The sequence below is a fragment of the Antennarius striatus genome, chromosome 1, assembly GCF_040054535.1.
Source record: "Antennarius striatus isolate MH-2024 chromosome 1, ASM4005453v1, whole genome shotgun sequence".
In the NCBI taxonomy this organism is placed as follows: domain Eukaryota; kingdom Metazoa; phylum Chordata; class Actinopteri; order Lophiiformes; family Antennariidae; genus Antennarius; species Antennarius striatus.
This window is the reverse complement of record NC_090776.1, coordinates 2,465,531-2,490,920: the sequence shown is the minus strand read 5'-3', so window position 1 is coordinate 2,490,920 and position 25,390 is coordinate 2,465,531. Positions and strand designations below refer to the sequence as shown.

The 25,390-nt window shown below is 45.2% G+C and overlaps 8 protein-coding genes across 12 annotated transcripts; 5 read left to right on the top strand and 3 right to left on the bottom strand.

Moving 5' to 3' along the window:
* Nucleotides 1–152: 152 nt before the first annotated feature.
* Nucleotides 153–1,944, top strand: hypk (huntingtin interacting protein K). The gene is made up of 4 exons (XM_068311788.1): nucleotides 153–360; nucleotides 1,209–1,264; nucleotides 1,579–1,630; nucleotides 1,718–1,944. The coding sequence occupies exons 1-4, from the start codon at nucleotides 199–201 to the stop codon at nucleotides 1,811–1,813; spliced, it is 366 nt and encodes a 121-aa protein (XP_068167889.1). The 5' UTR covers nucleotides 153–198; the 3' UTR covers nucleotides 1,814–1,944.
* Nucleotides 1,945–2,058: 114 nt separating this feature from the next.
* On the bottom strand, nucleotides 2,059–4,854 carry mfap1 (microfibril associated protein 1). The gene is made up of 8 exons (XM_068311775.1): nucleotides 4,658–4,854; nucleotides 3,966–4,182; nucleotides 3,738–3,876; nucleotides 3,462–3,649; nucleotides 3,116–3,385; nucleotides 2,869–3,028; nucleotides 2,602–2,691; nucleotides 2,059–2,507 (listed from the first exon to the last, which is right to left on the bottom strand). The coding sequence occupies exons 1-8, from the start codon at nucleotides 4,737–4,739 to the stop codon at nucleotides 2,328–2,330; spliced, it is 1,326 nt and encodes a 441-aa protein (XP_068167876.1). The 5' UTR covers nucleotides 4,740–4,854; the 3' UTR covers nucleotides 2,059–2,327.
* A 694-nt stretch (nucleotides 4,855–5,548) lies between these two features.
* Nucleotides 5,549–7,349, bottom strand: hddc3 (HD domain containing 3). Its single transcript, XM_068310831.1, has 4 exons — nucleotides 7,117–7,349; nucleotides 6,660–6,715; nucleotides 6,347–6,587; nucleotides 5,549–5,746 (listed from the first exon to the last, which is right to left on the bottom strand). Exons 1-4 carry the CDS (start codon nucleotides 7,226–7,228, stop codon nucleotides 5,610–5,612), a joined length of 546 nt encoding a protein of 181 aa, XP_068166932.1. The 5' UTR covers nucleotides 7,229–7,349; the 3' UTR covers nucleotides 5,549–5,609.
* Nucleotides 7,267–13,284, top strand: vps33b (VPS33B late endosome and lysosome associated). 2 transcript variants are annotated; one of them, XM_068310820.1, is made up of 24 exons: nucleotides 7,267–7,406; nucleotides 7,735–7,831; nucleotides 8,147–8,227; nucleotides 8,319–8,380; nucleotides 8,461–8,510; nucleotides 8,614–8,681; nucleotides 8,776–8,821; nucleotides 8,899–8,993; nucleotides 9,106–9,210; nucleotides 9,306–9,396; nucleotides 9,466–9,543; nucleotides 9,619–9,689; nucleotides 9,766–9,852; nucleotides 9,933–10,023; nucleotides 10,105–10,179; nucleotides 11,198–11,262; nucleotides 11,342–11,396; nucleotides 11,478–11,524; nucleotides 12,102–12,234; nucleotides 12,359–12,432; nucleotides 12,509–12,610; nucleotides 12,677–12,752; nucleotides 12,855–12,974; nucleotides 13,063–13,284. In XM_068310820.1, the coding sequence occupies exons 2-24, from the start codon at nucleotides 7,736–7,738 to the stop codon at nucleotides 13,140–13,142; spliced, it is 1,848 nt and encodes a 615-aa protein (XP_068166921.1). In that variant the 5' UTR covers nucleotides 7,267–7,406; nucleotide 7,735; the 3' UTR covers nucleotides 13,143–13,284. The 2 variants fall into 2 exon arrangements, with proteins under 2 accessions (XP_068166921.1, XP_068166914.1); XM_068310813.1 differs by having other exon boundaries at nucleotides 9,306–9,543.
* A 293-nt stretch (nucleotides 13,285–13,577) lies between these two features.
* On the top strand, nucleotides 13,578–19,005 carry prc1b (protein regulator of cytokinesis 1b). 4 transcript variants are annotated; one of them, XM_068310464.1, is made up of 15 exons: nucleotides 13,578–13,674; nucleotides 13,888–14,020; nucleotides 14,636–14,758; nucleotides 14,860–15,093; nucleotides 15,171–15,341; nucleotides 15,420–15,569; nucleotides 15,654–15,801; nucleotides 15,877–16,013; nucleotides 16,594–16,689; nucleotides 16,785–16,931; nucleotides 17,026–17,136; nucleotides 17,221–17,334; nucleotides 17,415–17,514; nucleotides 17,671–17,705; nucleotides 18,179–19,005. In XM_068310464.1, exons 1-15 carry the CDS (start codon nucleotides 13,664–13,666, stop codon nucleotides 18,248–18,250), a joined length of 1,782 nt encoding a protein of 593 aa, XP_068166565.1. In that variant the 5' UTR covers nucleotides 13,578–13,663; the 3' UTR covers nucleotides 18,251–19,005. The 4 variants fall into 4 exon arrangements, with proteins under 4 accessions (XP_068166565.1, XP_068166539.1, XP_068166556.1 ...); XM_068310438.1 differs by having other exon boundaries at nucleotides 17,415–17,591; XM_068310455.1 differs by lacking the exon at nucleotides 17,671–17,705.
* A 543-nt stretch (nucleotides 19,006–19,548) lies between these two features.
* On the top strand, nucleotides 19,549–20,675 carry ptpmt1 (protein tyrosine phosphatase mitochondrial 1). The gene is made up of 4 exons (XM_068310579.1): nucleotides 19,549–19,894; nucleotides 20,100–20,180; nucleotides 20,269–20,460; nucleotides 20,535–20,675. Exons 1-4 carry the CDS (start codon nucleotides 19,748–19,750, stop codon nucleotides 20,661–20,663), a joined length of 549 nt encoding a protein of 182 aa, XP_068166680.1. The 5' UTR covers nucleotides 19,549–19,747; the 3' UTR covers nucleotides 20,664–20,675.
* On the bottom strand, nucleotides 20,662–22,586 carry LOC137592410 (THAP domain-containing protein 1-like). The gene is made up of 3 exons (XM_068310566.1): nucleotides 22,288–22,586; nucleotides 21,147–21,644; nucleotides 20,662–20,779 (listed from the first exon to the last, which is right to left on the bottom strand). Exons 1-3 carry the CDS (start codon nucleotides 22,496–22,498, stop codon nucleotides 20,751–20,753), a joined length of 738 nt encoding a protein of 245 aa, XP_068166667.1. The 5' UTR covers nucleotides 22,499–22,586; the 3' UTR covers nucleotides 20,662–20,750.
* Nucleotides 22,587–22,840: 254 nt separating this feature from the next.
* ndufs3 (NADH:ubiquinone oxidoreductase core subunit S3) lies at nucleotides 22,841–25,223 on the top strand. Its single transcript, XM_068317614.1, has 7 exons — nucleotides 22,841–22,953; nucleotides 23,304–23,369; nucleotides 23,476–23,567; nucleotides 24,319–24,468; nucleotides 24,552–24,677; nucleotides 24,781–24,900; nucleotides 24,973–25,223. The coding sequence occupies exons 1-7, from the start codon at nucleotides 22,899–22,901 to the stop codon at nucleotides 25,138–25,140; spliced, it is 777 nt and encodes a 258-aa protein (XP_068173715.1). The 5' UTR covers nucleotides 22,841–22,898; the 3' UTR covers nucleotides 25,141–25,223.
* Nucleotides 25,224–25,390: the final 167 nt, after the last annotated feature.

Sequence of the window (25,390 nt, the reverse complement as noted above, 5' to 3'; positions counted from 1 at the left end):
GAACTTAAATTAAAAATTTAAAACGGAACATTTCAGAAAAAAATCATAATTAATGTGTTTAATATTTTAATGCACACAGCATCACAAAACCTTTCAGAACAAATCGTTTACAATTGTCGTTCATTTCCGGTACGACCCCGTTTTGGCTCCGACGTTTAGCGGAACGTTTCTCTTTGTTCCGTCTTCACTGGCGCAAACATGGCGGCGGAGGGAGACGTCGATTTGGACCTGGAAGCGGAGGAAAACTGCACTGGAAAACCAGCAGAAAAGCCTCGGAAACATGACAGCGGAGCGGCGGACCTGGAGAGAGTCACGGACTACGCGGAAGAGAAGGAAATCTCCAGCTCTGACTTAGAGACGGTGAGCGCTGCGGGCTAACGCTAGCCCGGAAACATGCGGCCACAGCCGCATCAGCCCAAAACATGTGCGCTGGTTAGCTAGCGAGGGTTTAAGCTTAATTTAAGGCGTCTTAAGACTGGTTTAGTATAAAACTGTAATAACTAACTAGGTTTATTGGTTTAATGTACTATTTATGAGCTGTTATCTAGACCAGATCAGGTCAGTGTAGCTGTCCAGTCTCTTCTTCCTGACAATAAGTGATCATTAAAAATAGTCTGATGTTAATTCAAACATCACTGCTGACCCAAAAGGATCAGAAGATTCGGTTCCAGCAGCTCAGGTTCATCTGGATCAGACCCAGAAGGTCCATCTGGATCAGACCCAGAAGGTCTGAGATGTTGTTCGGTGGAGCCATGAATCCAAACGGGACCTTCTGGGGTCTCTGGAGGACGAACCTGATGCTGATGAACCCCCTCCCTGCATGAAGCACGACGGGTCCTCGGTGATCATTTGGGCTTCCTTTGATTCCTGGTCCACTGGAAACTGGTTGGAGGAAGATGTGTGATGAAGATGAAGACACGTTGGAGCATTCTAGAGCCTCCAGAGTCGCCTGACTGGAATCCAGAGAAGATTTTTGACGGTGTTTGAAGCAAGCAGAGGAGGAATATTCCAGAACTGCGTCTATAACACAGAGGCTCTAGAGCCGCTGGTCGTTCAGTGGATCATTTGTTCCTGTCTTAACTGTAAAAGCAGCATTTTGTTTGGATTTGAGGGAAAATATTTGGTAAATTCAGCGATTTAAACCAAACCTCTGAAACATCTCAAACTGAATCACTAATCGGACTTTTTCTCTTGTGTGTTTCCTTCAGGCCATGTCGGTGATTGGAGACAGAAGGTCCAGAGAACAGAAAGCCAAACAGGAACGGTAAGATCAGCGTCGGGTCGTTTTGTGGTAGCGTCTCCCTCCTCCAGAAACAGGAAGTCCTCAAGATACAAACATTTATAGATACGAACAACCGCGCTGCCATATCCGACCGCAGAGCAGCGTAACATTAACACCCCATAGAATCAGATTTAATGTGTCATGTTAACACGCTTTAGTTCACATTTATTCATTATTGATGGGGTCGTCCTCCTGTAGGAACTAAATGATGTAGGAACCAATGCTGTTACCCCCAGAAGTTGGAGAATGTTGACTTTGAATCCTAAACTTTGACCTCAGCTCTGCTTTCCTTTCAGGGAAAAAGAATTGGCCAAAGTCACCATCAAGAAAGAAGACGTGGAGCTGATTGTAAATCCAATAATTCACGTTAAACGCATCCGATTCTAGTAGAGTTCTTCTTCTTCACGTGGACGTTTGTTCTTGTGTTGGCTGCAGATGTCAGAGATGGAGATCTCGCGGGCGGTGGCCGAGAGGAGTCTGAGGGAACACATGGGGAACGTGGTGGAGGCTCTGGTGGCGCTCACCAACTGAACAAACAGCTTCACACACTGGACTGCTTCACTTTCTTTTTCTACCACAGCTCATAACACGGTGTCAACGAGCCCCCCCCCACCCCACCCCAAGAAAAATCTTTTTAAAATAAAACATGACCTTTCTCTTTATGCTGATGATATAAAAGGTTGGGGTTTTTTTGTACTTTAAATGTTTTAAAAAAGATTGAAAACACAACTTTTATTCACATATAATTCACCAAACAACACCGGAAGGGCAATGCGGTAAATCACTAGAAAGAATCTGTGTCGGATTTGTACAAAAAAATAGATCCCGGCTGGTTGTCGGGGGCGACGCGGCTTAAACTGAAATGTGGTCAGAAGGACAGTCTTAATTTCTGTGTGATCGATTTTATCCTCCGGTTATTCCAAAAAGAAATCAGTTATTCCACTTTTCCAGCCGAGATCGGGTGACGTCATCGGCCGCATTCAGTCAAACGCTTTCCTTCAGGCGGTTCCTGGACGCCTCAGGACGTCGGCCTCTCTTCGTCGCCTTAAGTCTTCCTCTTCTTGACCGTGGGTCGCTCGAACACGTCCCTCACGCCCGCCGCCTTCTGCTTGAAGAACTTGCTGTTCTGAGCGCTCTCCTGGGCCCAGGCTGAGTCGAACGACGTGGTGTCCTGGTCCACCAGGTGGGTGTACTTGGTGCGGCCGGAACGACCGAAGTTTTTGACCTGAAGGGAGAAAAGTAATAAAAAAGTTTCTCACTGATTCTGTTGGGACCAGAAACCCAACATCAGTGCGGCGAAACGAGTCGAAGCTGCTGACCTGCATGACTTTGGGGAGGATGGTTTTGTTGAAGTGATCCTCCAGAGTCGGGGCGCTGAAGTCCCTCTTGTAAACATCGTCCTCTTCGTCCTGTAACAGGAAGTGTGTTTAGTGACGACGGCATCGGCTACAGTTGAGTTATCGTTTACGACGTTGAAATAAAAGTTTTCAGATGGGAAAAAAATCAAGATTCATCGAATTTCAAAACGATCTTTCGGATTTCCGTGACTTTTCCGCGTGGATCTAACCGACGTGACGACGACTCACCATGAAGAAGGCTCCTCTGTGGTAATACTTCTGCAGGAACTTGTATTTGCCTTTGGTGGCTTTGTTGGTGACGACTTTGCCGCTGTTCCTGAGCTCAGCCCGGCGCTCCTCCTCCGTCAGGCTGTGGAATCGCTCTATTTCTGCCTTCTCCCGCTCCATTCTGAGGACAAAGATAAACGTGTTAGCGTCCTCAGCGGCAGCGATGAGTTTACCTTCAGTAAACGAATGAATTTGATCCGTGGCTCACAGTTCTCTGGCCTCTCGGTCCCTCTTGATGCGTTTCAGCTCTCTCACTTTCCAGGCTTCGTACTCCTCCTCCTCGTTTTCTCCGTCTGTGTCCAAAGCGTCCAGAGCGGCGAGCGAGCGCCGGTTCTCCTCGAACTCCTTCTTGGCTTCCTCCTCCACGATCTTCAGGGTGTAGCGCCGCCGCTCCTCCGCCTGCCTCTTGGCCTCCGCCTCCAGCTCTTTCTGCCTCTGCTCCTCAGCCTCCCGCTCAGCCACGGTGATCCGGTCCTTTCTGTTGGAGGAGGATGGATTCAAATTGAAACAGAACGAAATCAGGGTTTATTTTTCTTTATTTTTGGGGTTCGTACTTGCGGATGAAGACGGGTTTGAGCCGAGGCTCTGCTTCGTCCTCGCTGTCCGTGTATTCCTCGTATTCAGACTCCGACTCTGATTCCTCCCCCGACTTCCCCTCCTCCTCCACCTCCATGACCTCCAGCTCCTCGTTCTTCCTCTCGATGGCTCGCTGCCTCATCATCGCTCGTCTCCTCTCGATTTCCTGCACAGAAAGAGGAAGAAATGAGAGACCGGGAGAAACGGGAGGGCAAAAAATAGTAAAAATCTGGAATGCACACAAAGATCCCAACCTCATCATCCACTTCTTCCTCTTCCTCCTCCTCATCCTCACTGCTCTCTTCGCGCTCTGGGTGCCAGGTGCCTTCGTCGGAGTCCTCGCTGCTTTCAACCACGACTTCGGGCTCCGCGATCTGTCTGTGTCGAGCGAGCCTGAGGACAAAGAGACACCAGACGATTAGGACTCGGAACATTTTTGACCACATTCAACACAAATCAAGACGATCCGAGCGGCGTCACACCTTTCCTCCACGTCCTCAGAGACGCGGTTCAGCAGACGTTTGAGACGGGGGTCGGAGACCTCCTCCTCCTCCAGCTCCACCTCCGGCTCCATCTCCTTGCCTTTCTTCACAAACTGGAAGTCCTCTTCTTCCTCATCTGAACTCTCCATCGGGGCGTAGTCGGGACGCTTTCCTGACACGTACCTCTTCACCTTCACCTTTTCCATGGAGAGCTCACCTGGGAGGTGCAGAGACAAGAGTTTGAAGATTTCCGCAGCTTAATGTGCAACATGTTTTCTTGAATCTAAGATAATTTATGGATAAATAAAATATTAAACAACTAATTTCTGAATCATTGAAGATATAGTTTTGTGAATGCAGTTTAAAATATTTCTTGTTATGTATTTAAAATGCACAACAAATATGAATAAATTAATGTAGTGAAATTGACGTCATATCTAACATGAAAATTCCTGAACTTTTTTCAACATTTTTCAAACATTTTAATATAAACGAGTCCTGTTTGGGAGGCTTTTTGCTCACATTGTACGTGACCTTAAAAGTAAAACCACCTGTGCTCTATGTAAGAGTTTATGTACATGAGGATTAGCAGTAATTTTTATTTTAAATCACAAATTAAAACTCGGTTGTTCGTCGTTAGCCAGCTAGCCTAGCACGTTGCTAGCCTAGCACGTCGCTAGCTAGCGGCTCACCCTTCTCGTTCCGGACCGGCACGGCTCCGGCCGTGGACTGGATCGGAGGGAGCTTCATGTTGACGGCGTCGTGACCGGACATCGCGGCCTGGTCGTCGGTATCAGCAGAACAAGCGAAAAGAGTTTATCCGTGGGGACGAAGTCGCTCCGGGATCAGCTACGCACTGCTGGTAAATAAAACCAACGGAAGTGCTAACGGTGGCTAACAGGAAGTGGAATTGTTCTGTTTCCGGCTTTCTTCTTCGCTGGTGTTGAAAGTCGCTCTCCTCCAAGACGTGTTCGGTTAACAATACCAGTTTGTGACTATTATGACTATTACAGAAAACCTTCAAAAATGATAATAGTAAAATAAAGTAAAATAAAAAATAAAAAAATTAAATACCGGACCCATTGACTTTGTGGCTGTTACACAGAAAACATTTAAAATTAAAAATACATTTAAAGTAAAAAGTATAAAACAATAAAATAGAAGTCTTAATTCTCACAATCTTCATGAGAAACTTTATACTGCATATTAAACATATGAATAATACAAAAAAATATAATGACTGCATTTCCTTTTCAATAATACCCACAATTTCAAAAGATATTCTTCTTACAGCTACTAATATTTCTTACATGTTCTCTCTGCCTCATCGTGGCCAGAACAAAAACATTTTTCTTGTCTATCCTTAAGTGTCAAGAAAGGCGCCTTTAAATAAAATGTCCTGTATTATTATTATTATTATATTAGTGATCCTGACTTATTCCCACTCACTGAAACCTTTTCTGGTTTTACCTGAGATGATATCCACCTCTTTTTTCCTCTACTGAGGAATCTGTACAGAAAAAGCTTCAAACAAGCCCCCCATTGATCTATAAAACGTGTTTTTAAATAAGACTACATAGAAGTATATGAAATATGATTTATTTTTATAACTTAATCATGAAAATGCATATTCCTGTGACTGTATCATGTTGCCAGATGGACTCCTCTCTGTCTGAACAGCTCCTCCAGCTTCTCCTCCAGGCTGGAGTTGGTTCCTTTCAGGCCTTTCACCACCTCAGACGCCCAAACAAAATATTCCTGAACCCGCTCAGCAGTCCAACCTGCAAACATAGAGGTGAGCTATGTGACATCTAACATTACAACTCCACTGTAAATTATATAATCATTGAATAATATAAAATGTTTGATAAGAACAAAACAATTAACAGATCCTCCTGATAAATATTTTAGAAAAACTGCATGCAGGATTTTGCAACAAGTGTCTTGTTTAAATAATGTTTGATTAAAATGAGTTCCCTGGCTTAAAAGCAAATTTAGAAAATTAAACTGCACATTTTTTGATCTGTTTCAAAGATTTCTTTGTGACTGATAATTAGGTACATACTGTATTACTAAATGCTCGTCTGAGTTTCTTTTTACATGCTAAGGCTTTTTTTTCCAAACACACAGAACAGGAAATAAAATCTTCCAAAATAAATAAAATAAATGCATCAATGTGATACAGATAGATAGGATTTCCTGTTTGTGTGACGTACTCTACATTTCTATGTCTAGTTTATTGGCGTCTAATGAGCCCCCATTTTCAGTTGTTTTGTTGTCAAAGTACAAAAACTCTTTTTGTGACATGAAAAACTTCACCAAGCTGTTCTTTGGCACACGTGAGTGAAGATTATGACTGTTAATATTTATCTGCTGCTGACCGAGGGGCGTGCTGCGGTTCAGGTCCCTCAGGTTGTACAGTTTGTCGGCCAGCTTCACCAGCTTGGCCTGGCGGCTGCAGTGAGACGCGTGCTCCACCTGCTGACGCTTCCTCTCCTGTTTGGGGAGGCTTTTGTCGTCTGTCACCTCCTGAACGATGCGAGCGACGGTCAGTCCAAACTTTTCTTCCAGCTCTGCCAGTGAGGTGTCAGTGTCTTCTACCGTGTCGTGAAGCAGAGCGGCCTGCAAAGACCAAACACAGGATGAGCAAAGCAGTGAAAGTGGGACCAGATGGAGGTGTTTTCTTTCACATACTTGCAAAACCTCAATGTCGGTGACGCCTCCTTCATGGCTGAGGATTCTCGCTACTCCTGAAATGGAAAAACAAAGATATGCGACACGTCTCGGAATATTTTCAGTTTTAAAAAATTTAAAAAAAAAAATTCCAGTCGTGATTATTGATCTGTGGTTAGTTTGTGAACAAAAAATTTCAAAAAAACAATTTTAGATTTCAAATTAATTTAGAGGAACAAAGTTCCCACAACTATTCCCCGAAGTTAATATTGATATAATACATTTATTATCTTTATTTTCCGGAGACAATCTGAGCAGATTTGCGTATAAAAACAACAGTTTTTCTTTTAATCTCCACAGTAGATAATAAAACCCGACATTAGTTTCATCCACTTCTACTTTCGCTCTCCTCAGGTGTTCATAATTCCGAGCAGCACCTGAACGTCACCGGATCGCAGGTAAAAACACTCCTACGTACCGATCGGGTGATTAATGTACGGCGTTCGCTCTTCGTCCTTCCGTCGTTGGTTACGATGTTTCTCTGCGGCGAAATTAACCGTTTCTATCAACAAGACTGCGTCTAAATTCATGCTGGTCACTTTTTTTTAGCCCTTAAAAGCTGCGGCAGGTGAATTCCACTCCGCTGCGGTCCCTGAACGTCAACGCAGGTTGATATCATCTAACTAAGTGCAGCGGTCCGTCTCATAATGGTGTCCGGGGGGAAACAAGTGTTGCGATTCATTCCACTTTGTTAAGCCACGGAAGCAGGTCAGTCAAATTGGCTAAAGATAGCTTTTACGGGTGTGCTTTACAGTCACGAATGCATGTTATTAATAATGAATACTTTTTATTTAATTATATTCACATCAATATCCGTAATTCGATGATAATATAAATCTTTAACGTTCAAGTCATGTAACGTGGAGGATGTTTTGGCCAGCAAGCTAACCCAGCTAGCTTGTGGACACCCGTCTCTTTAGTGTATTTCTGCTTGTTGCCGGTCCGTCATGACTTAATCTCCCCGGAATGCAGTCTTCATCTCGGTGTGGGCTTCTTGCGTGTTGTGGATGAGTGATTATTCTCCGTTTTGGTCCAGTATGGCTCACGGTGGCAGGAGAGATTCCCCGGAACCGCCTGACTTCTCTCTGCTCAAGAGGTTGGCCAGAGATCAACTGATCTACCTGCTGGAACAGGTAAAGCCTGGTCGGACTCCAAAGGCTGTTCCTCCACCCACAGATGTTAATAATAATCCAGGATAAATCCCCTTATCAGAATAAAGAAAAGTCATGTTTTATATTATATTTATTTAAAATTATTCCCGCAGAAAAATGTTATTTTCTGAGCACGACTTGTATTTAAAGTGTGTACATACATGTACATTCTAGTCATGTGTTTGCAGACATTTATTTCTGAGATAATTATCTCAGAATTTCAGATTAATTTTATGCTTTTATTTTTTATTTTATTTATTTTCTTTATTATTTTATTTTATTTTTTTCGTTTTGCAGCTGCCGGGAAAGAAAGACCTGTTCATCGAGGCGGACCTGATGAGCCCGCTGGACCGTATCGCTAACGTGTCGACGCTGAAGGTGAGTCTGACCCCATCGCCTCTTCGGATGAACTCCAGCTCTTTTTTTTTTTTTTTTTTTAAACCATTTCCTCCTTTTTTTTTTGTCGCAGGAACACGAAGTCGACAAATTATACAAAGTGGAACACAAACCCATCGTCAGCACCTCTGATCAGTGAGTCCAACGCCGCCGTGGTTCTGAACATCCATTCACACACAGACACACACAATCTAACACTCATAACCTTCTCATAGGCTCTGTTTTCTGATCCGGCCGAGAATCCAAACCGTCAAATGGATATGTGGTGAGTAGAGTCCCTTGTTTCTATTCTATTAGCTGTAAAAGCATCAGGATGGTGTGTGTGTGTGTGTGTGTGTGTGTGTGGTGTAATCCCCTCCTCCTTCCAGACGTGGTCAACGCCGACAAGGTGGCTGGAAAATATCGAAGATACAAAATCATCTTCACCCCTCAGAAGGTACTTCCTGCCTCGCCGCTGTGTGCAGACGCTGCATCGGTTTATTTTAGCGTGTTGTTGTTGTTTTTGTTTACCTGATGACCCCTGTGTGCAGTTCTACGCCTGCGAGGCGGTTCTGGAGGAGCAGGGCGTCTTCGGTGGTAAATAAACGTCATTTATGACATTTTTTTTTTTTTTGTGTGTGAAATAAAGTGTTGATCTTTCCGTTGCTTCACAGACGTGACCACGGACGAGTGGGCGTTCTACCTTCTCCCTCTGGACAATGACATCATCAGCCTGGAGCTGCCAGAATTCTTCCGAGACAACTTCCTGGTAAATATTTTCTTGCTATCTTCTATTTTTAATTGGAAACAATGACGACTTGTCATTTTTTTATGACATGTTTCCACACAAAAGCACTTGTTTGTTTCCTCCCATCGCTCAGGCGGGGGATCAGCGGTGGGTGAGGACGGCCGGCAGCGCTCTGCACCTCCTGCACTCGCTCTACGGCCCGTTCTCCAAAGTCTACGGGATCGGACGATGTTCCAAGGTGGCGACACGCCGTCGTGCGTCAGATCATGCGTTTGTGGAGACGCTGGTGAAAAAACCCCCCGACTGATCCGTGATGATTTCCGTGTTCGCCAGATGACGTACGAGTCGTGGAGGAGGCAGGTGGAAGAGGGAGAACAAAGGAGTCGAGAAGCCGAGATAGGAACCGTTTTTCTCATCGACAGAGGTGAGAATCGGCCGAGCGCGACGCGTCGGACGGTGATTTCCTTCCTCACGCCGCTCGCTGTCTTCACAGACGTGGATTTCGTCACGCCTCTGTGTTCACAAGTCGTCTACGAGGGACTGATGGACGACATCTTCAGGATCAAGTGCGGTGGGTGTCACGGCGACGAAACGGAAACGATTCGCCTCGTTCGTCTGATCTGATGACCTCGTCTGTCCCCTGCAGGGTGCGTGGAGTTCGGACCCGACGTCACGTCCGACAAAAGTATCAAAGTGATGCTGAACTCCAACGATAAGGTGAGTCGGCGCCGACGTGAGGAAGAGACGACTCGGCGTCTTTTATTTTAAACTTTAAACCTCTGACGTCTCTCAGGTCTTCAACGAAATCAGAAACGAACATTTCTCCAACGTGTTCGGCTTCCTCAGCCAAAAAGCTCGGAATCTCCAGACGGCGTACGACGTGAGTGAGTCGGTACCCCGATTCGGTCGCCATAGCTACGACCGCGGCGGAGCTAATGCCTTCCTCTCTCCGATTGGCAGAAGCGACAGGGGATGGACATCAAGCAGATGAAGACGTTCGTGTCCGAGGAGCTGAAAGGGTTAAAGCAGGAGCATCGGCTCCTCAGCCTGCGTGAGTTTTTTTTCCCCAGCGGGTTCGTCTGAAGGAGCGACCCCCCCCTGACTCGCTGCTGACCGCGTTCTTCTCTTCCAGACATCGGCGCCAGCGAGTCCATCATGAAGAAGAAAACGAAGCAGGACTTTCAGGAGCTGCTGAAGACGGAGCATTGTAAGAACACACTGCAGTGTGAGGGGCGGGGTCACTGCAAGGGGGGGGTGGATCTCATTTAGAGTCCTCCGTTTGTTTAATGCAGTAAAACGTACAGCAAAACTTGTATCCATCCGCCAACACGTGGTAAAGAACGAGATCCGGTCTCACTGATGTCGTATCCATCCGCCAACGACTCGTATGTCGGATTGTTGCTCGAATTTGGAACAAAATTATGGACGGAGCGGCGACTCTTATCTCAAAACACTTGTATGTCGAGCAGCTTGTATCTTGAGGTTTTACTGTACTTAATTATAAGTTTGAAAAATACCAATTTCAGTGACTGATTACAGTATTTTCTGCACTATAAGGCACACTGGATTATAAGGAGCACCTTCAATGAATGGCATATTCAAAATAAATAAATAAATAAATAAATTCATATATAAGGCACACCTTTAATTAATGGCCTATTTAATAAATTAATAAATAAAAAATAAAATTAAAAAAATCATATGTAAGATGCATCTTTAATGAATGGCCTGTTTGATAAATAAAGTAAAAAAATTAATATGTAAGGCGCACTTGTAATTAATGGCCTATTTAATAAATAAATTAAAAAAAATTAAATTAAAAAATTCATATGTAAGGTGCACCTTCAATGGTGGGCCTATTTGAGAGCAAAACAAAAAACAAAAGAACATAACAAAAACACGTATATAAGGCGCACTGGATTATAAGGCTGTAGTTTTTTGAGTAAATTAAAGGCTTTTAGTTGCGCCTTATAGTGCGGAAAATACTGTAATTAAATTCCATAATTGTGGAACGATTGCGACTAACAGACTAATAATGAAATGTGAGGAACGATGACCCAAACACCAGATGTCTTCATGAGCCTCAAAAAAATATGTTTGTTTTTTTCCGTTGTTTAATCTTCCTTTTTGATTTTTTATCCGTATTAAATCCTCGGTTCATTCATTGTTCACGTCTCTGCTGGAGCGTCTTTGTTGGAATCATTGATTTTTTTTTGTTTCTCCAGGTTTGCTTGAAGGATTTGAAATCCGTGAGTGCATCTCCTTCATCGAGGAGCACATCAACAGACAGGTGCGTCTGCAGGAACACGGCCCGACCTGTGAGGTCAAAGGTCAACCAGGACTCACCAGAAACATTCCTGTTTTTTCAGGTCTCCATGATCGAGAGTCTGAGGATGCTTTGCCTTCTGTCCATCACAGAAAACGGTGAGTTTGTGTCCAAACGTTCGCTTTTGGAATCAGGAAGAAGAATCTGTGTGACGACTGTGTGATCGTCTCGTCTCACAGGACTGCTGCCGAAAGATTACCGATCGCTCAAAGCACAGTATCTACAGGTGAGTCTGCATTCAGGGCACTAAAAATAACCAATCAAAACTAGTTTCTGTTTCTGCTTTTTAAAGGGACAGTAAACTCATTTTAAAGTAGTATATGTATATTTTTTGTTAATCATTATGAGCAAATAAAAATCAAAAAAATTTCCTTAAAATTTTAGAATTTTTGAAAAGTTTTTAAAATTTTTTACATTTTTCCTTAAAAATTAAAAAAAAATGTAATTTTTTTTCTTCCTTTTTTGAAGCGATAAAACTTCATTTGAGATGATTTCTTGATAAATAATTGTTATAATGTCGGCTCGTTTCTCAGCTCGTATCTGGAGGTTTTTCTACTTTGTGACCTCAGACTGTTGAAAATACGTTCCTTCTTTGTTTCTAAAACAAAAGCAGATCAAGATGTTTGGGGCGTGAGTCAGCGACCGCTCCCAAATTATTCATCTAGAATCAACAAACAATAGTTTCTTTTCGCTGCCTGGGCACGTTGGGGAAACGTAGTCCCGCGTTAATAGGATAGTTTTAAAGCTGATGCAGGAACGTTTCACCAAACACGCGCTGATCAGACGTTCCTCCTCCTCCTCAGAGCTACGGGGTGAACCATCTCCTCACCTTCTCCAACCTGCGGCAGCTGGGGCTCCTGGTGGAGCAGCAGCCGGGGGAAACGCTGACCGTCATGGAGAGCAAAGTCGGAAAACTGGTCAACGACAAAACCGCAGGTGAAACAGGAAACGCAGGGGTTTTGTTTTTTTTCTTTCTTTGCTTCTCTTCGTCTCCATGGCAACAGATTAACAATCCTGATTCTTTTTTTTTTTTTTTTTGCGTTTGCTTCGCTTCTACCAGGAAAACTGAGCGACGCTTTTTCTTCTCTGGCCAAGAAGAGCAACTTCAGAGCTCTGAGCAGAAAACTCAACCTGGTAATCCTTAATATCTGATTCAGAAATTGTTTTTTAATCAGGTTAAGTATGTTTAACGGATTTTTTTGCGTCAAAGGTGCCAAAGTCGGATGAAGAATACGACCTGCGCGTTCCTCGGGACATGGCCTACATCTTCAGCGGCGCTTACGTCCCTCTGAGCTGCAAACTCATCGAGCAGGTGAGGTTTGAACACGCGTGTGGCTGTGAAGACACTTTTATTCACTCCTGGTACCGCGATCCGTAGGTTCTGGAGCGAGGCGGGTGGACCGGGCTGGAAGAAGTCACCAGGCTGCTGAATGGGCACGAATTCGCCGTCACAGGTGTGTTTAATGGATGTTTGGCGACGGCAAGGACTAAACCTAAAAAATCACAAAGATTATACGTCCAAAACATTCAATTCAAAGGTTTTTTTTTTTCTATAGGAAGCAACGGAGCCGATTTAAGACCAAAGAACGACGCCCAGCGCATCGTCGTCCTCATGTTTCTCGGCGGCTGCACCTTCTCTGAGATTTCAGCGCTACGTTTCCTCGGACGAGAGAAAGGTAAAAGCAAACAGGATGTGATCGTTCTAGGAATTCTTCTGTCTTGGGTTCATTAACGTTATGTTAATCAACATATCCCCCCCCCCAGGTTATAAGTTTATTGTGGTAACTACTGCTGTTACAAACAGTTCCAGACTCCTTGAGGCTTTGCTGGATAATCATGTTTGAAACAAGACGGACAGAAACTGAGACATTCCTGCAGGAGCTTATCATGCATGTCCTCCCCCACCTCCCACCGGCATTTCAAATTGGGAAATGTTGGACCTTAAAAGAAATAACTATGAAATGTACAATGTAAATAAATATTTTAAACGTGTTTTTCTGCTCTTTCTTCTCTTATTTTAGTAGTTTGAGATGTGAGGTTATAATAAAATGAACACTAGCGTCATTGTTTAGTACAGTACAGGGCGGCTCTGTCACTATTCCCTCCGTTCAACTTGTTTTATTCAACGGGATGTCCGGCGATGGGCGGTGTCCTAAGGTACTGTATTGGTAGCACCGCCTACAGCCTGTGCTGGTTTGACACAACACGCGCACTGGTAGAAAGAGCCAATCAGAGAGCAGGGAGCCGCTGGACGCGTATTTTGAACTGCGTAGCGGCGATTGAACGGAGAGAAGCGAGGCGACGCTCCGCTCGTCCGGTCGTGACGAACTTTTCACCAAAAACAAAAACAGGCTGGAATTTAACGATGAGAAAGAGGTAAGTTAACGATATTAGTTAAAACAACTTATTTTAAATTCGATTAAAAAAATGTAAGAAAAAACAAACGTAAGCGCGAATTATCAGGGACGTAAACCAGCTAGCTAACATGCTAACCGAACCTTAGCGCCGCTTAGCCTGATCGGATTCGTGAATTCTGATCGATTAATCGTTGAACAACTCGATTAACGAGTCGGCTGTTGTTTCATTCAGCGAGGTGCTCGCAGCGGAGTCGGTGTCGTGTCTGAACCGAGCTCTGTGCCACCTGAAGGACATCTGGGAGGAGATCGGGATCCCGGAGGACCAGAGACTGCAGAGAACCAATGTGGTCAAGAACCACATCAAGGTCAGAAACCGGATCCGATCCGGTTTGACCGGTGTGAACGAGACACTGGGAACAGGTTTCGACAGATAAAGGGGGTGGGGGCCACGGTCACTATGGAAACTGGGGGGTTTGGGTGGGACACTTGATCCTGACTGATACTGACTGGAATCTGATGTTTATTTGTTTTGTTTTTGCAGCAGGAAATGAATTCAGAGGGATTTAGATCAAATTTAAAGAGTTAAAAAATATTTAGTTATAGATTAAAACACGTTGTTTATTATTATTATTATTATTATTATTATTTCTAGGGTGGAAGACTGGAGTTGTGTATCCGTGTGTGTGTGTGTGTTTGTAATCAGATGGGTGGATGTAAAATTAGGATGTGCATGAAAATAAGAAAACTTGTCAAATTAGAAATGAAAATAAAAGTTTGGACGTGCACAGATTATTTTTTAACAACGACATCATTCCAGGATCGCTCCATAATTTGCTTGTTTTTTTTCCCTCGATGTTCTTCCTGATTTTCCCACAAACTTTCATCTGAATCTCTTTGGTAGTTTATTCATCGCAGATGGAAATAATCATGGAGTCCTACATGTGATGTTTAACTAATCCGGTTTTGTGTTGATCCTTCAGAACTTACTGGACATGATGATCAAGGAGGAAGAGTCCCTTAAGCAGCGTCTCATAAACAGCGTTCAGACGTGCAAGACGGAAATGGAGAAGCTCTACCTGGAGCTGCAGCTCCCCGCGTTTGAGGTAAAAAGAACCGACGCAACTTTAGAGTTAAAGAAACGACACTGAGTGACTCTTTATATCAGGTTCTCACTTCTGTTTTTCTTGTTTCTCTGTTTATCCAGGAGGAGAACTCCATCAGTATGCTCCAGCAGGAGAAGAACATCCGCACTCAGGTGGAGGTTCTGCAGAAGGAGAAGGCCCGTCGGATGCAGCAGCTGAAGGTTCTGCTGGATCAGGACCAGGACCTGAGCGACATCCTCTGCGCCGCGCCTTACAGCATCTCTGCGGACGCCGTCCCGTCGGTGCAGCAGCTGGAGGACTTCCGCCAGCATGTTGCTAACCAGAACGCGGAGAAGGTGGGTGTCTGATCACCTGCAGGTTACGTTTGACTCCCCACCCCCCATCCATCACCTGATCATCTGACGTCTCACAGGCGAAGCGATACGCTGAGTTCACCGACCTGAAGAAGCAGATCATCTCCTACATGGAGGAGCTGGAACACGTCCCTGAAAGCAGCTTCGAGAAGGACGTCGTCTGCGAGGACGAGGACGCCTTCTGCCTCTCCAGAGAAAACATCTCGTCCCTCCAGCTGCTGATCTGTCAGGTGAGACGTTTGATCTCAGCGGCCGTCGCCACAAAGCGGGTCTAAAACGCTGACGGGCAGAACTTGACGCTCCTGCAGCTGGAAGAACGAAAGTCTGAGATGGAGGCGGCGTGTGAGAATCACCGAGAGAAGATCCAGCAGCTGTGGGAGCGCCTGCAGGTCCCACAGGAGGAGAGGGGGGCCTTCGACGAACACATGGTCGCATCCAGGAAGAGGAACCTGGAAGCGGTGAGAGGATTCAAACTTCCCCCCCGACCTCCCTGGACTTTATTAGCAGGATTCATGAACGACATTTTATCCGTTTCTCCTCAGTTAAAAGCAGAAGTTCAGCGTCTGGAGGAGCTGAAGCTGCTCAACGTCTGTAACTTCACCAAAGCCCTCCGCTCCGAGATCGCCGCGCTCTGGGAAAAGTGTTTCCTGAGCGCCGAGCAGCGCCAGGAGTTTGTCTCGTATTTCAGCGGTGAGCGCTCGCTCCTCTTCCGACGCGTTCAGAACAATCAGGGTCCGGGAAACGCTAACGCTCCACTCTTTACAGAGGATTTTACCGAAGAGCTGCTGAGTCGACACGACGCCGAGCTCCAGCGCTTGAAGCAGCATTACGAGGATCACAAGGAGCTGTTTGTGGGGGTTCAGCAGTGGGAGGAGGGCTGGGGGCTCTTCCTAGAGCTGGAGGTGAGCTGGAGAACGTCTGACCCTCAGGGTCACTCTATCACGGGTTCAACGGGAACGCCTCGGATTACGTGGTTTGGAGTGAAAAAAATACACGGAAAAATACAATTAACTTCACGTCATTTCACTCGACTTATAAATAATAATTACTGTAATGTATTTTATAACTTTGGGAAAAGCTTTTATTTAATTATTCATAATGAGTCCGTGATTCATGGAAATAATTGCCAAGTTCTATTCAAAAATTTAGATTGTTTTTCTCTGTACCTTATTCTTATAAAATGTGTTTACATATTTATAAAATATAATATATTTCTATAATATATAAATTTATTTTTAACTTTAAAATTATATAAATAAAAATATATTTCAAGTTTAACCTGGAGACACGTTTATTTGACCTCCTTCCTAGAAACAACAAGGCATTTTTTAATTTGTATTAACACACGAATTTAAGTTGTCCTGAAATGATTGTTGGTTAAATATTTCTACATCCATTTATTTCTTTATTCATTTTATTTTTATGGTTTCATAACTCTCGTGTTGTAAATATTTAACGTCTTCATTTCTTCTCCTTTGGTAGAAAAAAGCCACGGATCCGACGAGGTTCACCAACAGGGGAGGGAACCTCCTGAAAGAGGAGAAACAGAGATCAGAGCTGCTGAAGAGTCTCCCCAAGGTGAAACACCGGCGTCAAAGTTGGGTCCTCACGTCGTAAATACGCTTTAAATCACGTGAATGTGTGTGTGTGTGTGTGTGTGTGTGTGTGTGAAGCTGGAGAAGAGCCTAAGAGCCCAGATGGACGCCTGGGAGGCTGAACAGGGTCGTGAGTTCCTGGTGAACGGGAGGAAGTTCCTGCAGCACGTGGAGGAGCAGTGGGAGCTGCACCACAGCGAGAAGGAGAAGGAGAAACAGGCCCGGGTGAGAAACGCCTCGCACACCTTAGGGGGTGGGGGGGGGGCGTGTTCGATCCTCTCTTCATCACCTTCATCACGCGTCTTCATCACGCGAACAGCAGCTGAAGAAGAGCCGGCAGACGGAGGAGGACATGCTGTACGGGACCACGGTCCGCACCCCCACCAAACGCCGCTTCCTGGCCACGCCTACTTCCAACAAGTCCCGCAAGGTAAGCCAATCAGAGAGCCCGTTTCGTGTTCTGTTCCATCGACTGACCCCCCCGTCACCTCTGTTATGCCCCCCCTCCCCTCAGTTCAACGTGACCTCCAGCCTCTCCAGCGCCGCCTCCAACAGCACCGTCCGCTCCGCCTTCGGGGGAACCGTCTGCCGCTCGCCGGGGCCCCGCCCACCGCTGTCAGCCAGCAAGGTGAGTTTCACCCCCCCTCCAAAAATACCCTTAATCTCAACCCGACTGATCGATCCTGACCCGCTCCTGTCGTCCGTCAGGCGGCGGCGCGGACGCTGGGCGGCGGGAAGCCCCCCCAACCCCGACCGCATGACTGCAACAAGGAGAACGAGGGCCATCTGAAGGGGACCCCCCAGCTCGGTGCGTTGCTGACGCGCGCTAGCCCCCAGCGTAACTTCAGCATAGCCTCCGTGGCCAGCACGTACTCAGAGTTTGTGGTAATTCAACCTTCAGCTTTTTTTGTTCTGCGTCTCTTTCATCCCATCTGCTCGGTAACGATGTCGATTTATGTCGTAGGGGGGGCTGCTCGACACCCAATCAAATCCATCGAGGTGTGTTGGGAATATTTTGACTCGCATGCTTCTTCAGAACCCCTCCCTCCCCCCGTCGTGTCTATCAGCACATCTTCTGTTCTTTTTACTCAACGTGACGGAAATGATATCAAATACGTCAAATCTGGCGGTCCTCCCGCCTCTAGGGGCGCTGTAGGAAACGCTTTGACCCGAAATCTAATTTAACTCACCGCTGAGAGACAAAGCGGTCACATGACCTGATCGGAGGTTTGACGTGGTGAACAGAAGATGCCTGATTGTTAAACACACGTGTGTGTGTGTGTGTTTCCCTCACGGGTGACATTAACGCTTCTGATTTGTTCTAATCCAACGCTCCGCTTCTGGCTCCGCCTCCGTGTTTTTTTTCCTCCGCTGTAAAAAAGTTGCGCCTTCTAGTTTAACCGCATCCGTAACGTTTTTTGCTCCGCCCCACATCCACGCGTTTCCTTTGACGGCTGCTTCTGTTCCCACAGCGAGATCTGTCCAAAGCCTCCGACGCCAAGATCCAGCACAACGTCCTGAACTCCACCACCAGCACCCACTGAGAGAGTCCACAGACGACCCCCCCTCCACACCCACATAATATGTAAATGAAGGATATATTAAAGCTGATAAATTGTGTGTCTGTGTGTGTCAGACGTCTGCTAAACTAACACTACTGTCTCCATGGAGACGTCTGAAACACATTAAAAAAAAAGAGGAATGAATTTATGCATCCTGGGGTCACAGGACAAACGTGTTCCAAATACTTTTTGCACTTTTAAATGTCGTTTAGTTCCACACGCAGATGTTTTCTACTTGTGTTTCAGTGTAAATACGTTGCTCTACCTGCTGTTGTTCTAAAGGAATTTGCACCGTTTTGATAAAAGATTTTTGAGTTCATGATAAATTCTCTGCGTGTTGATGGAAAGAAAGATGAAAGTTTTTCCCGGTCGATAAAAGAAACACAGGAATGGATGTGGACTCGTTCTAGAATGAGATGAGTTGTGTGACATTATAAAAAAACAAAAAAAAGACGACTGACTGCCGATATTTTCAGCTCGGAGAAAACTGATTTCTACTTGTGGTTTTGGTAAACATTAAAGCTCCTTCAGGTCGTCTGGATTCATCTTTTAAAATGATTTTTAACTTATTAAGAAAACCTCAGCGAGGGTTTTTTTTTTGGATTCAGAAATCTCTTTCCTTTAGCGACACTTTTTTAAAGTATATTGTTTATTGTTTAGCTCTGTATCAGTTTAAAGCTCAATCACACAATGTTACGACTGATGTGGAAAAGACTGTCGAACTATAATAAACACATTTTCACATGAGAGAGATCTTCAGTCTGTCTTCACTTGTAAACATTTTGACCAAACGTCTCGTCTCCAGGTTTGAATGAACCTGATTTGACTTTAATGATGATTCAATCATCCAGTTTCACTCGTCCAACAACAAATAAGTAAAATCTGCTGTTTGAAAGACGAAACTGTGTTTTCTGTCACAGATGATTTGTGTAGATTGTAGATTAAATACCGTCAGAGATGAACTGCTGTTATCTGATTTAAATCTGACAGAAATCTGAACGCCTTTTCTCGTCTTATAACTGGCCCAACCAGTTATTGATTATCTGGATTTAACATCAAACTAGTCGTGTGTTTGTAAAAATGACATTCCACCAAAAAACCAACGTTTGTTTTCACTTCCTTGACCTTTGAAAACACACCAAACATTTAAAATCATGTATTTATCGACAATAATATAATTTTCCATAATCTGCCGTCACATTTATTCCATTATATCCTCATAAACTTTTTTTTCCCCCTAAAACGGATTTTATTCTGAAACATCAATTTTGTCCTGACGGGTGCGTTTTATTTTGAAGGACGTCAACCGGAAAATCCTAGTTGTTACCGGAAGTCTCTGTCGGAGGAGAAAAGAAGATGCACCGACGTGATGACATTCTGAAACACGGACCGCAGCCACAAAAGTTGACCTCATTCGGAATATTTAAGATTATCATTATTTATTTTTAATCTAAATTATTATTTAAAATTAATCCAGTCATGTCCGGGATGTTAGCTCGGCTTCTCTTCTACCCGACGCTCGCTTATAACGTCATCATGGAGAAGGTGTCGTCCCGGCGGTGGTTCGACCGGGTGGACGGGGCTGTGATCCTGGGGGCGCTGCCGTTCAGATCCATGACGAAACAGGTCGGAAAGCCCGACTTTAACCTGAGGATTAGATAAACCTGAACACCTGTGTTTAATATCTAGTTAGAAATCCAAGCGAAAACTGTCAGATTTTCAAAATAAAAGTCCGGAGTTGATGGGAAAACGAAGCGGAAACGCCCCTAATTTACATTATTACAAAATAAAACCTCAAAAATGTGCTTGTAAATGTATTTATTTATTGCAGCTGGTGGAGGAAGAGAATGTTCGAGGCGTGATCACCATGAACGAGACGTATGAGACCAAATACTTCTGTAACTCTGCTGAGGTGAGTTCTACTTCCTGTTTCAACAGGTATGGATTGGTTTGAGTACATGGACACGTGGTAATGTGTGTGTGTGTGTGTGTGTCACCAGGACTGGCAGGCCGTGGGCGTGGAGCAGCTGAGGCTGAGCACCGTGGACCTGACCGGCGTCCCCTCCATGGAGAACCTGCAGCGAGGCGTGGAGTTCGCCCTCAGGCACCGCCAGCAGGGAACCAGCGTCTATGTCCACTGCAAGGCCGGGCGCTCCCGCAGCGCCACGCTGGTGGCGGCGTACCTCATCCGGGTCAGTCTGTCACCCCGTGGGGGGGTCGGGGGGGGTCAGAGATGTGGTGATTTGAACTGTCTTTCTGCTGACAGCTGCACTGCTGGACTCCAGAGGAGGCCTGTGAGAAGCTGGCGACCGTCAGACCTCACATCCTGGTGCGCCCCGCCCAGCTGGACCTGCTGAGGAGGTTCCACCAGGAGGTGTGTGAGCCGTCCGGCTGAGGGGAGTGTGTTCCTCCAAAAGTAAACACACGGACCACGTCTGCTGCTCAGAGCGTGGAGGGACCGTCTGCTGGAACGTTGGGGGTCCTAAAATATCCCCACGTAACCAAAGCGATCTGGGGGTGCAGGAACGCAACCAGACGGTCATTTTAAGGTGGAAAAGAACGATCAAGTAAAGACTGTAAAAATAAAATTAAAAAAAAGCATTTTAATTAATATTTATGCCTGTTTTTTAAATAATGATCGACAGACGTTGAATAAAAGGAATTTACGATGCATCGGATTTGTTTTCATTTCAGGCAACGGGTATTTATCACATCTAGTGGGGATTTAAAATGTACACAAGAAATGTTTAAAATTGAACAAAATAAATGAATAGAAATAGTTAATTTCAAACAAAAGATAAATAATTTCATTAAACTTCATGAAATAAAATAAAAACGACAGAATGAGTGAATATAAATGTTTAATAAGCGTCCACACCGCCAGGTTTCATCGTAACCACTGAGGTGAGCTTCATCTCCTCCAGCTCCTGGCGTAGATCCATGTTCTCCGTGGTGAGTCTCTGCAGCTCCTCTCGGACGCCTCGGATCAGATCGGGACTCGGATCGCTCCCCGCCTCTCGCTCGGCGCGTAAATCCAGATTCTCTGCTGTTAATCTCTGGATCTCCTCCTTCATGCGTTGGATTTCATTACTTTGATGTAAAAGCTTCTCCCGTAAGTCCACACACTCCTCGGCCGTCCTCTGGACCTCCAGTGGATCCGTCTGCGTCGACTTTTCGCAGTTTAGTTCTGCAGATTCCCGCGTTTCTGTATTTACGTTATTGATTCCATTTCCCTGAAAAAGAAGCCCTAAGTTTAATAAAGTCTCAGCAGCCTCCAGGTTTTTCTTGTCCTTGTGCGGCTCCAGGGAGGCGTCGCCCATCCGGAGCGTCGGCGCCCAATCGGGATTTGTGGTGTCATAAAGAGGGGCCGGCTTACCTACGAATTAAGGAAATATTAAAGTTTAAATATTGCACTCAGACAAAACATTTAGAATTTATACGTTTAGAATATTTAGTAAAAAAACACAAACTGAATTCAACATGTTTAATATGTGCAATATCTGTCAGTCTAAATTTGTAAATTGTAATTTGTTCATTTCAAACAATGTATACGTTTCTTTTTTAAAATTTTTTATTATTTATCTTATTTGTTAAGTGTTCGTATTTTCTTTATCTCTTGATAATTGACTCTGGTAACGTTTATTCTACCGTAATAAAGAAAGTTTCCCCGCCATGGTATTAATAAAGGAATAAATAAACGCTCCACTGAAGAAATTACGCTGCGTTCAGGACGCCTCGGAAATCCGAAACACCAACTTCAAAGTTGATTTTAAATGTTCCCGCGGGATAAATTTCACTCGACATCACAACCATAAATTCTTTAAGTGTCATTTAATTTATAAATAATAAGCTAATACATATAAATACATACAATTATGACTCAATTCCCAACTTTTTATTAGCATGTCATAGGTTAATGTTGACAGTTTATCGCTAATATTAACTTTTATTATGGAACTGAAATCTGTCCATCTGTTAAATTTTATTTAATAATCTGCACACTGACAATAAACACATACCTGATATAAAATGATCGGAACAGATGCGGGTGTGTCTGGACGGCGTGAAAGACGTCCGTCTCAGATTAGCGATCCACTGCCTGCGCCGTTTTTCCGACAGTTCCTTCGTCTGGTCGCCCTGGTTCGTGATGACCGACGGAAGAACGTAGTAGGACTTCCGGTCGCGGGTCGACCGGTTCGTACACCCGAACACGGCGCAGGAGTTCACCATCGCTCACCGGTGCGTACCCGTTAATGTGAAGTCACTCCGCTGCCATCGCTTTGTTGACCCTCTCCGTTTCCTCTAAGATGGCGCTGATCGCGTTCATCCGGCGAGATTTGGCTGCTATCGCGAGATCTTGCGAGAGCAACAAGCAGCCACTGTAAAAACGCAAACTGAAAATGTGACCTTAGATTTATCATAATTATAATGCTAATTAAAATATTCGAGATTGATCAATCAATTTTTTTTAAAAGTAGATTAAATTTATCAAAAGCAATGTATTTTTATTACTCATGTTTGAATATTTTTAATGTTATTTGATAGTGACCTCACTTCCGGTCCTCCAGGGGGCGACAGAACGTCGTTTCGCTCTCGTCTTTGCCCGAAGAAGAAGTGAGAGACCGCAAACATGGCGGCGTCGCTGGTTCGTTTCGTCCGCGGAGGACTTGGAAGGAGTTTTAACGGTGAGTTGACGAAATAACGCCATACGTCTGAACTTAACATTTGCTGTATTAACATAATTATTCATGCACGTCTTTGACTGTCGGTCAAAACGGAAACAGTCTCGTTTTTTTTAGCGTCAAATGTCTGGAGCTTGACCTCTGAGCGAGCTAATGCTAACCTAGCATTAGCCTGAATTAATGAATTGACATTTATGTGACAGATGGGTTTGCTTTTGGGATGTAAGCAGATAAAATATTGATCAAGGTAGGCCGGGGGCGGGGGTGTCTTTTTTTCCTGTTACGTCACCGTTACTTTTGTAGTCATTTTGTAGTTCTTTTATTCAGGTGTCTTCTTCTCTGTTTATTTCTAGTTGCTCGGACCTCCTGTCTCGTCCAGCAGCAGAAGAAGCTGCAGAGCTCCACCTCAGACACCCGCCGTGAGTGCAGACCATTGAGGCTCTAGGATAATGCCCATTTAAGGTAATTATTTATACCGTCACGTGACAAATAAACAAACCTCTCTCCACTTTTGTCCCTTTGCAGCCACCGTTCGGCCCCACGATGCCGCCAACCAGCTGGCAGCCTTTGGGGAGTACGTGTCCCAGATGTTGCCCAAATACGTCCAGCAGGTCCAGGTGGGTTCAGACTGATGCTAGAGGTGGGACACGGACGCTACGGCGTGCAGCCGGGAAAACATCGGAAAATATCAGCGTCCAAACGATCAGACGTCGTTAGAATGATTTATGTGACGACACCTTAAACAAGACGAGCAGCGTGACGTTAACTCTTTAACCTTTGTACCGACTGATCTCCTTGGTGGACTTTCTCCGACGCTCCGGATGTTTATCGGTGTTTCATTGACCGATCCCCAAGATGCAGAGCTCTGACGCACGCAAAACTCTGTCGCATCGTAAGTTGACGCAACTTATCAACATCCTGTTCCGTAACTGGATCAGTCGTCATGGCGATAAATTCCATGATTAGAAGCCTGGTTTTCACTGACAAGCTCCGCCCAGTCCTCCCTGTTGGAAAATGTGATTGACGTCTGTAGACGTCATGGGCAACCAGTGAGTTACGGCTCCTATAGATTCAGATTTCACGTGTCATGTTAACATGACTCAGCAAATGCCGGACTTCCTGTGGTGTTTTTGTCTTTCCTGTTGATTATTTAGTCTAATAATCACATTTAAATGACCTCAAATGGAGATTATAAATTAAAATTTAATAAATAACGACTTACAAACAGCCTCTCTGAACCAGTTGTGTTTGTATGTTGAGGCCTACCTGTCCTTAAAGCGACACATACACACACACACACACACACACACACACACACACACACACACACACAGGTGTGTGACGTTATGTGTGTTCTGGTGTGTTCAGGTGACCTGCTACCAGGAGCTGGAGGTGATGATCCATCCTGACGGCGTGATCCCTGTTCTCACCTTCCTGAGGGATCACACCAACGCCCAGTTCAAGAGCATGACCGACCTGACGGCCGTGGACGTCCCGACGCGGGAGAACCGCTTTGAGGTGGCGGGAACACGCCGTCTCGGCTGTGATTGGTCGATTCTAGACGGATCTCGCCTCAACTTTTCGTCTGGGTGTGGTTACAGATCGTCTACAACCTGCTGTCGCTGCGCTACAACTCCCGCATCCGCATCAAGACGTACACGGATGAGCTGACGCCGGTGGACTCCGTCGTCTCCATCCACAACGCCGCCAACTGGTTCGAGCGGGAGGTGAGTCGCAGTCCCGTCAGGTCCAATCAGACGGCTCCGTGCAGCTGCAGACCGATGGAGTGTGTGTGTGTGTGTGTGTGTGTGTGTGTGTGTGTGTCCACAGGTGTGGGACATGTTCGGCGTGTTCTTTGCCAACCACCCTGACCTGAGGCGCATTCTGACCGACTACGGCTTCGAGGGTCACCCCTTCAGGAAGGATTTCCCCCTGTCGGGATATGTAGAGGTGCGTTCTGCCCCCGATGGATGCCCCCACCCTTGAACTATGGACGTCCAACCGTTTCTCCTCCGTCTGCAGGTGCGTTACGACGACGAGGTGAAACGCGTGGTGGCCGAACCCGTGGAGCTGTCGCAGGAGTTCAGGAAGTTTGACCTGAACACGCCGTGGGAGGTGTTCCCCGCCCACAGAGAACCCAAAGACGCCGCTCCCAAGCTGGAGGCCGGTGAGGCCCCCGAGAAGAAATGAGCGTTTTCATCCGTCTTTCTGAACAAAACCCACCGCAAATATTTATGTAAATATCAAAAACTAATAAAGCTGACCTGAAGAGATCCTTGAGGAGCTGCAGTTTGTGTGTGAATCCAACAGAGTTTGCGTTTGTCAACGTTCACACGGTGTCGCCCTGAGTGATGCATTTTGGGATCAATCAGGAAATCATTGATAAACGTCTGGAGTGTCGGAGAAAATCCACAAAACGCCAGCAGTGAGTGAGTTAAAC

What these genes read in the sequence shown, in the direction of transcription:
- vps33b (XM_068310813.1), top strand. Translation starts at nt 7,736, where the DNA reads ATGGCTCACGGTGGCAGGAGAGATTCCCCGGAACCGCCTGACTTCTCT. An exon ending in TGATCTACCTGCTGGAACAG is followed by an intron (nt 7,832 to 8,146) that starts GTAAAGCCTGGT and finishes TTCGTTTTGCAG; the next exon opens with CTGCCGGGAAAGAAAGACCT. An exon ending in TGAGCAGAAAACTCAACCTG is followed by an intron (nt 12,433 to 12,508) that starts GTAATCCTTAAT and finishes TTTGCGTCAAAG; the next exon opens with GTGCCAAAGTCGGATGAAGA.
- hddc3 (XM_068310831.1), bottom strand. Translation starts at nt 7,228, where the DNA reads ATGAATTTAGACGCAGTCTTGTTGATAGAAACGGTTAATTTCGCCGCA. An exon ending in GTACATTAATCACCCGATCG is followed by an intron (nt 6,716 to 7,116) that starts GTACGTAGGAGT and finishes TTTCCATTTCAG; the next exon opens with GAGTAGCGAGAATCCTCAGC. An exon ending in CCGACATTGAGGTTTTGCAA is followed by an intron (nt 6,588 to 6,659) that starts GTATGTGAAAGA and finishes TGGTCTTTGCAG; the next exon opens with GCCGCTCTGCTTCACGACAC.
- prc1b (XM_068310438.1), top strand. An exon ending in TGGTCAAGAACCACATCAAG is followed by an intron (nt 14,021 to 14,635) that starts GTCAGAAACCGG and finishes TTGATCCTTCAG; the next exon opens with AACTTACTGGACATGATGAT. An exon ending in TCCAGCTGCTGATCTGTCAG is followed by an intron (nt 15,342 to 15,419) that starts GTGAGACGTTTG and finishes ACGCTCCTGCAG; the next exon opens with CTGGAAGAACGAAAGTCTGA.
- ptpmt1 (XM_068310579.1), top strand. Translation starts at nt 19,748, where the DNA reads ATGTCCGGGATGTTAGCTCGGCTTCTCTTCTACCCGACGCTCGCTTAT. An exon ending in TCAGATCCATGACGAAACAG is followed by an intron (nt 19,895 to 20,099) that starts GTCGGAAAGCCC and finishes TATTTATTGCAG; the next exon opens with CTGGTGGAGGAAGAGAATGT. An exon ending in TGGCGGCGTACCTCATCCGG is followed by an intron (nt 20,461 to 20,534) that starts GTCAGTCTGTCA and finishes TTCTGCTGACAG; the next exon opens with CTGCACTGCTGGACTCCAGA.
- hypk (XM_068311788.1), top strand. Translation starts at nt 199, where the DNA reads ATGGCGGCGGAGGGAGACGTCGATTTGGACCTGGAAGCGGAGGAAAAC. An exon ending in CCAGCTCTGACTTAGAGACG is followed by an intron (nt 361 to 1,208) that starts GTGAGCGCTGCG and finishes TGTTTCCTTCAG; the next exon opens with GCCATGTCGGTGATTGGAGA. An exon ending in CAGAAAGCCAAACAGGAACG is followed by an intron (nt 1,265 to 1,578) that starts GTAAGATCAGCG and finishes CTTTCCTTTCAG; the next exon opens with GGAAAAAGAATTGGCCAAAG.
- mfap1 (XM_068311775.1), bottom strand. Translation starts at nt 4,739, where the DNA reads ATGTCCGGTCACGACGCCGTCAACATGAAGCTCCCTCCGATCCAGTCC. An exon ending in TCTGAGGACGTGGAGGAAAG is followed by an intron (nt 3,877 to 3,965) that starts GTGTGACGCCGC and finishes CTTTGTCCTCAG; the next exon opens with GCTCGCTCGACACAGACAGA. An exon ending in ACAGAGGAGCCTTCTTCATG is followed by an intron (nt 2,692 to 2,868) that starts GTGAGTCGTCGT and finishes TTCCTGTTACAG; the next exon opens with GACGAAGAGGACGATGTTTA.
- LOC137592410 (XM_068310566.1), bottom strand. Translation starts at nt 22,498, where the DNA reads ATGGTGAACTCCTGCGCCGTGTTCGGGTGTACGAACCGGTCGACCCGC. An exon ending in TTCCGATCATTTTATATCAG is followed by an intron (nt 21,645 to 22,287) that starts GTATGTGTTTAT and finishes CTTAATTCGTAG; the next exon opens with GTAAGCCGGCCCCTCTTTAT. An exon ending in GGTTACGATGAAACCTGGCG is followed by an intron (nt 20,780 to 21,146) that starts GTGTGGACGCTT and finishes CTGCACCCCCAG; the next exon opens with ATCGCTTTGGTTACGTGGGG.
- ndufs3 (XM_068317614.1), top strand. Translation starts at nt 22,899, where the DNA reads ATGGCGGCGTCGCTGGTTCGTTTCGTCCGCGGAGGACTTGGAAGGAGT. An exon ending in ACTTGGAAGGAGTTTTAACG is followed by an intron (nt 22,954 to 23,303) that starts GTGAGTTGACGA and finishes GTTTATTTCTAG; the next exon opens with TTGCTCGGACCTCCTGTCTC. An exon ending in CTCCACCTCAGACACCCGCC is followed by an intron (nt 23,370 to 23,475) that starts GTGAGTGCAGAC and finishes GTCCCTTTGCAG; the next exon opens with CCACCGTTCGGCCCCACGAT.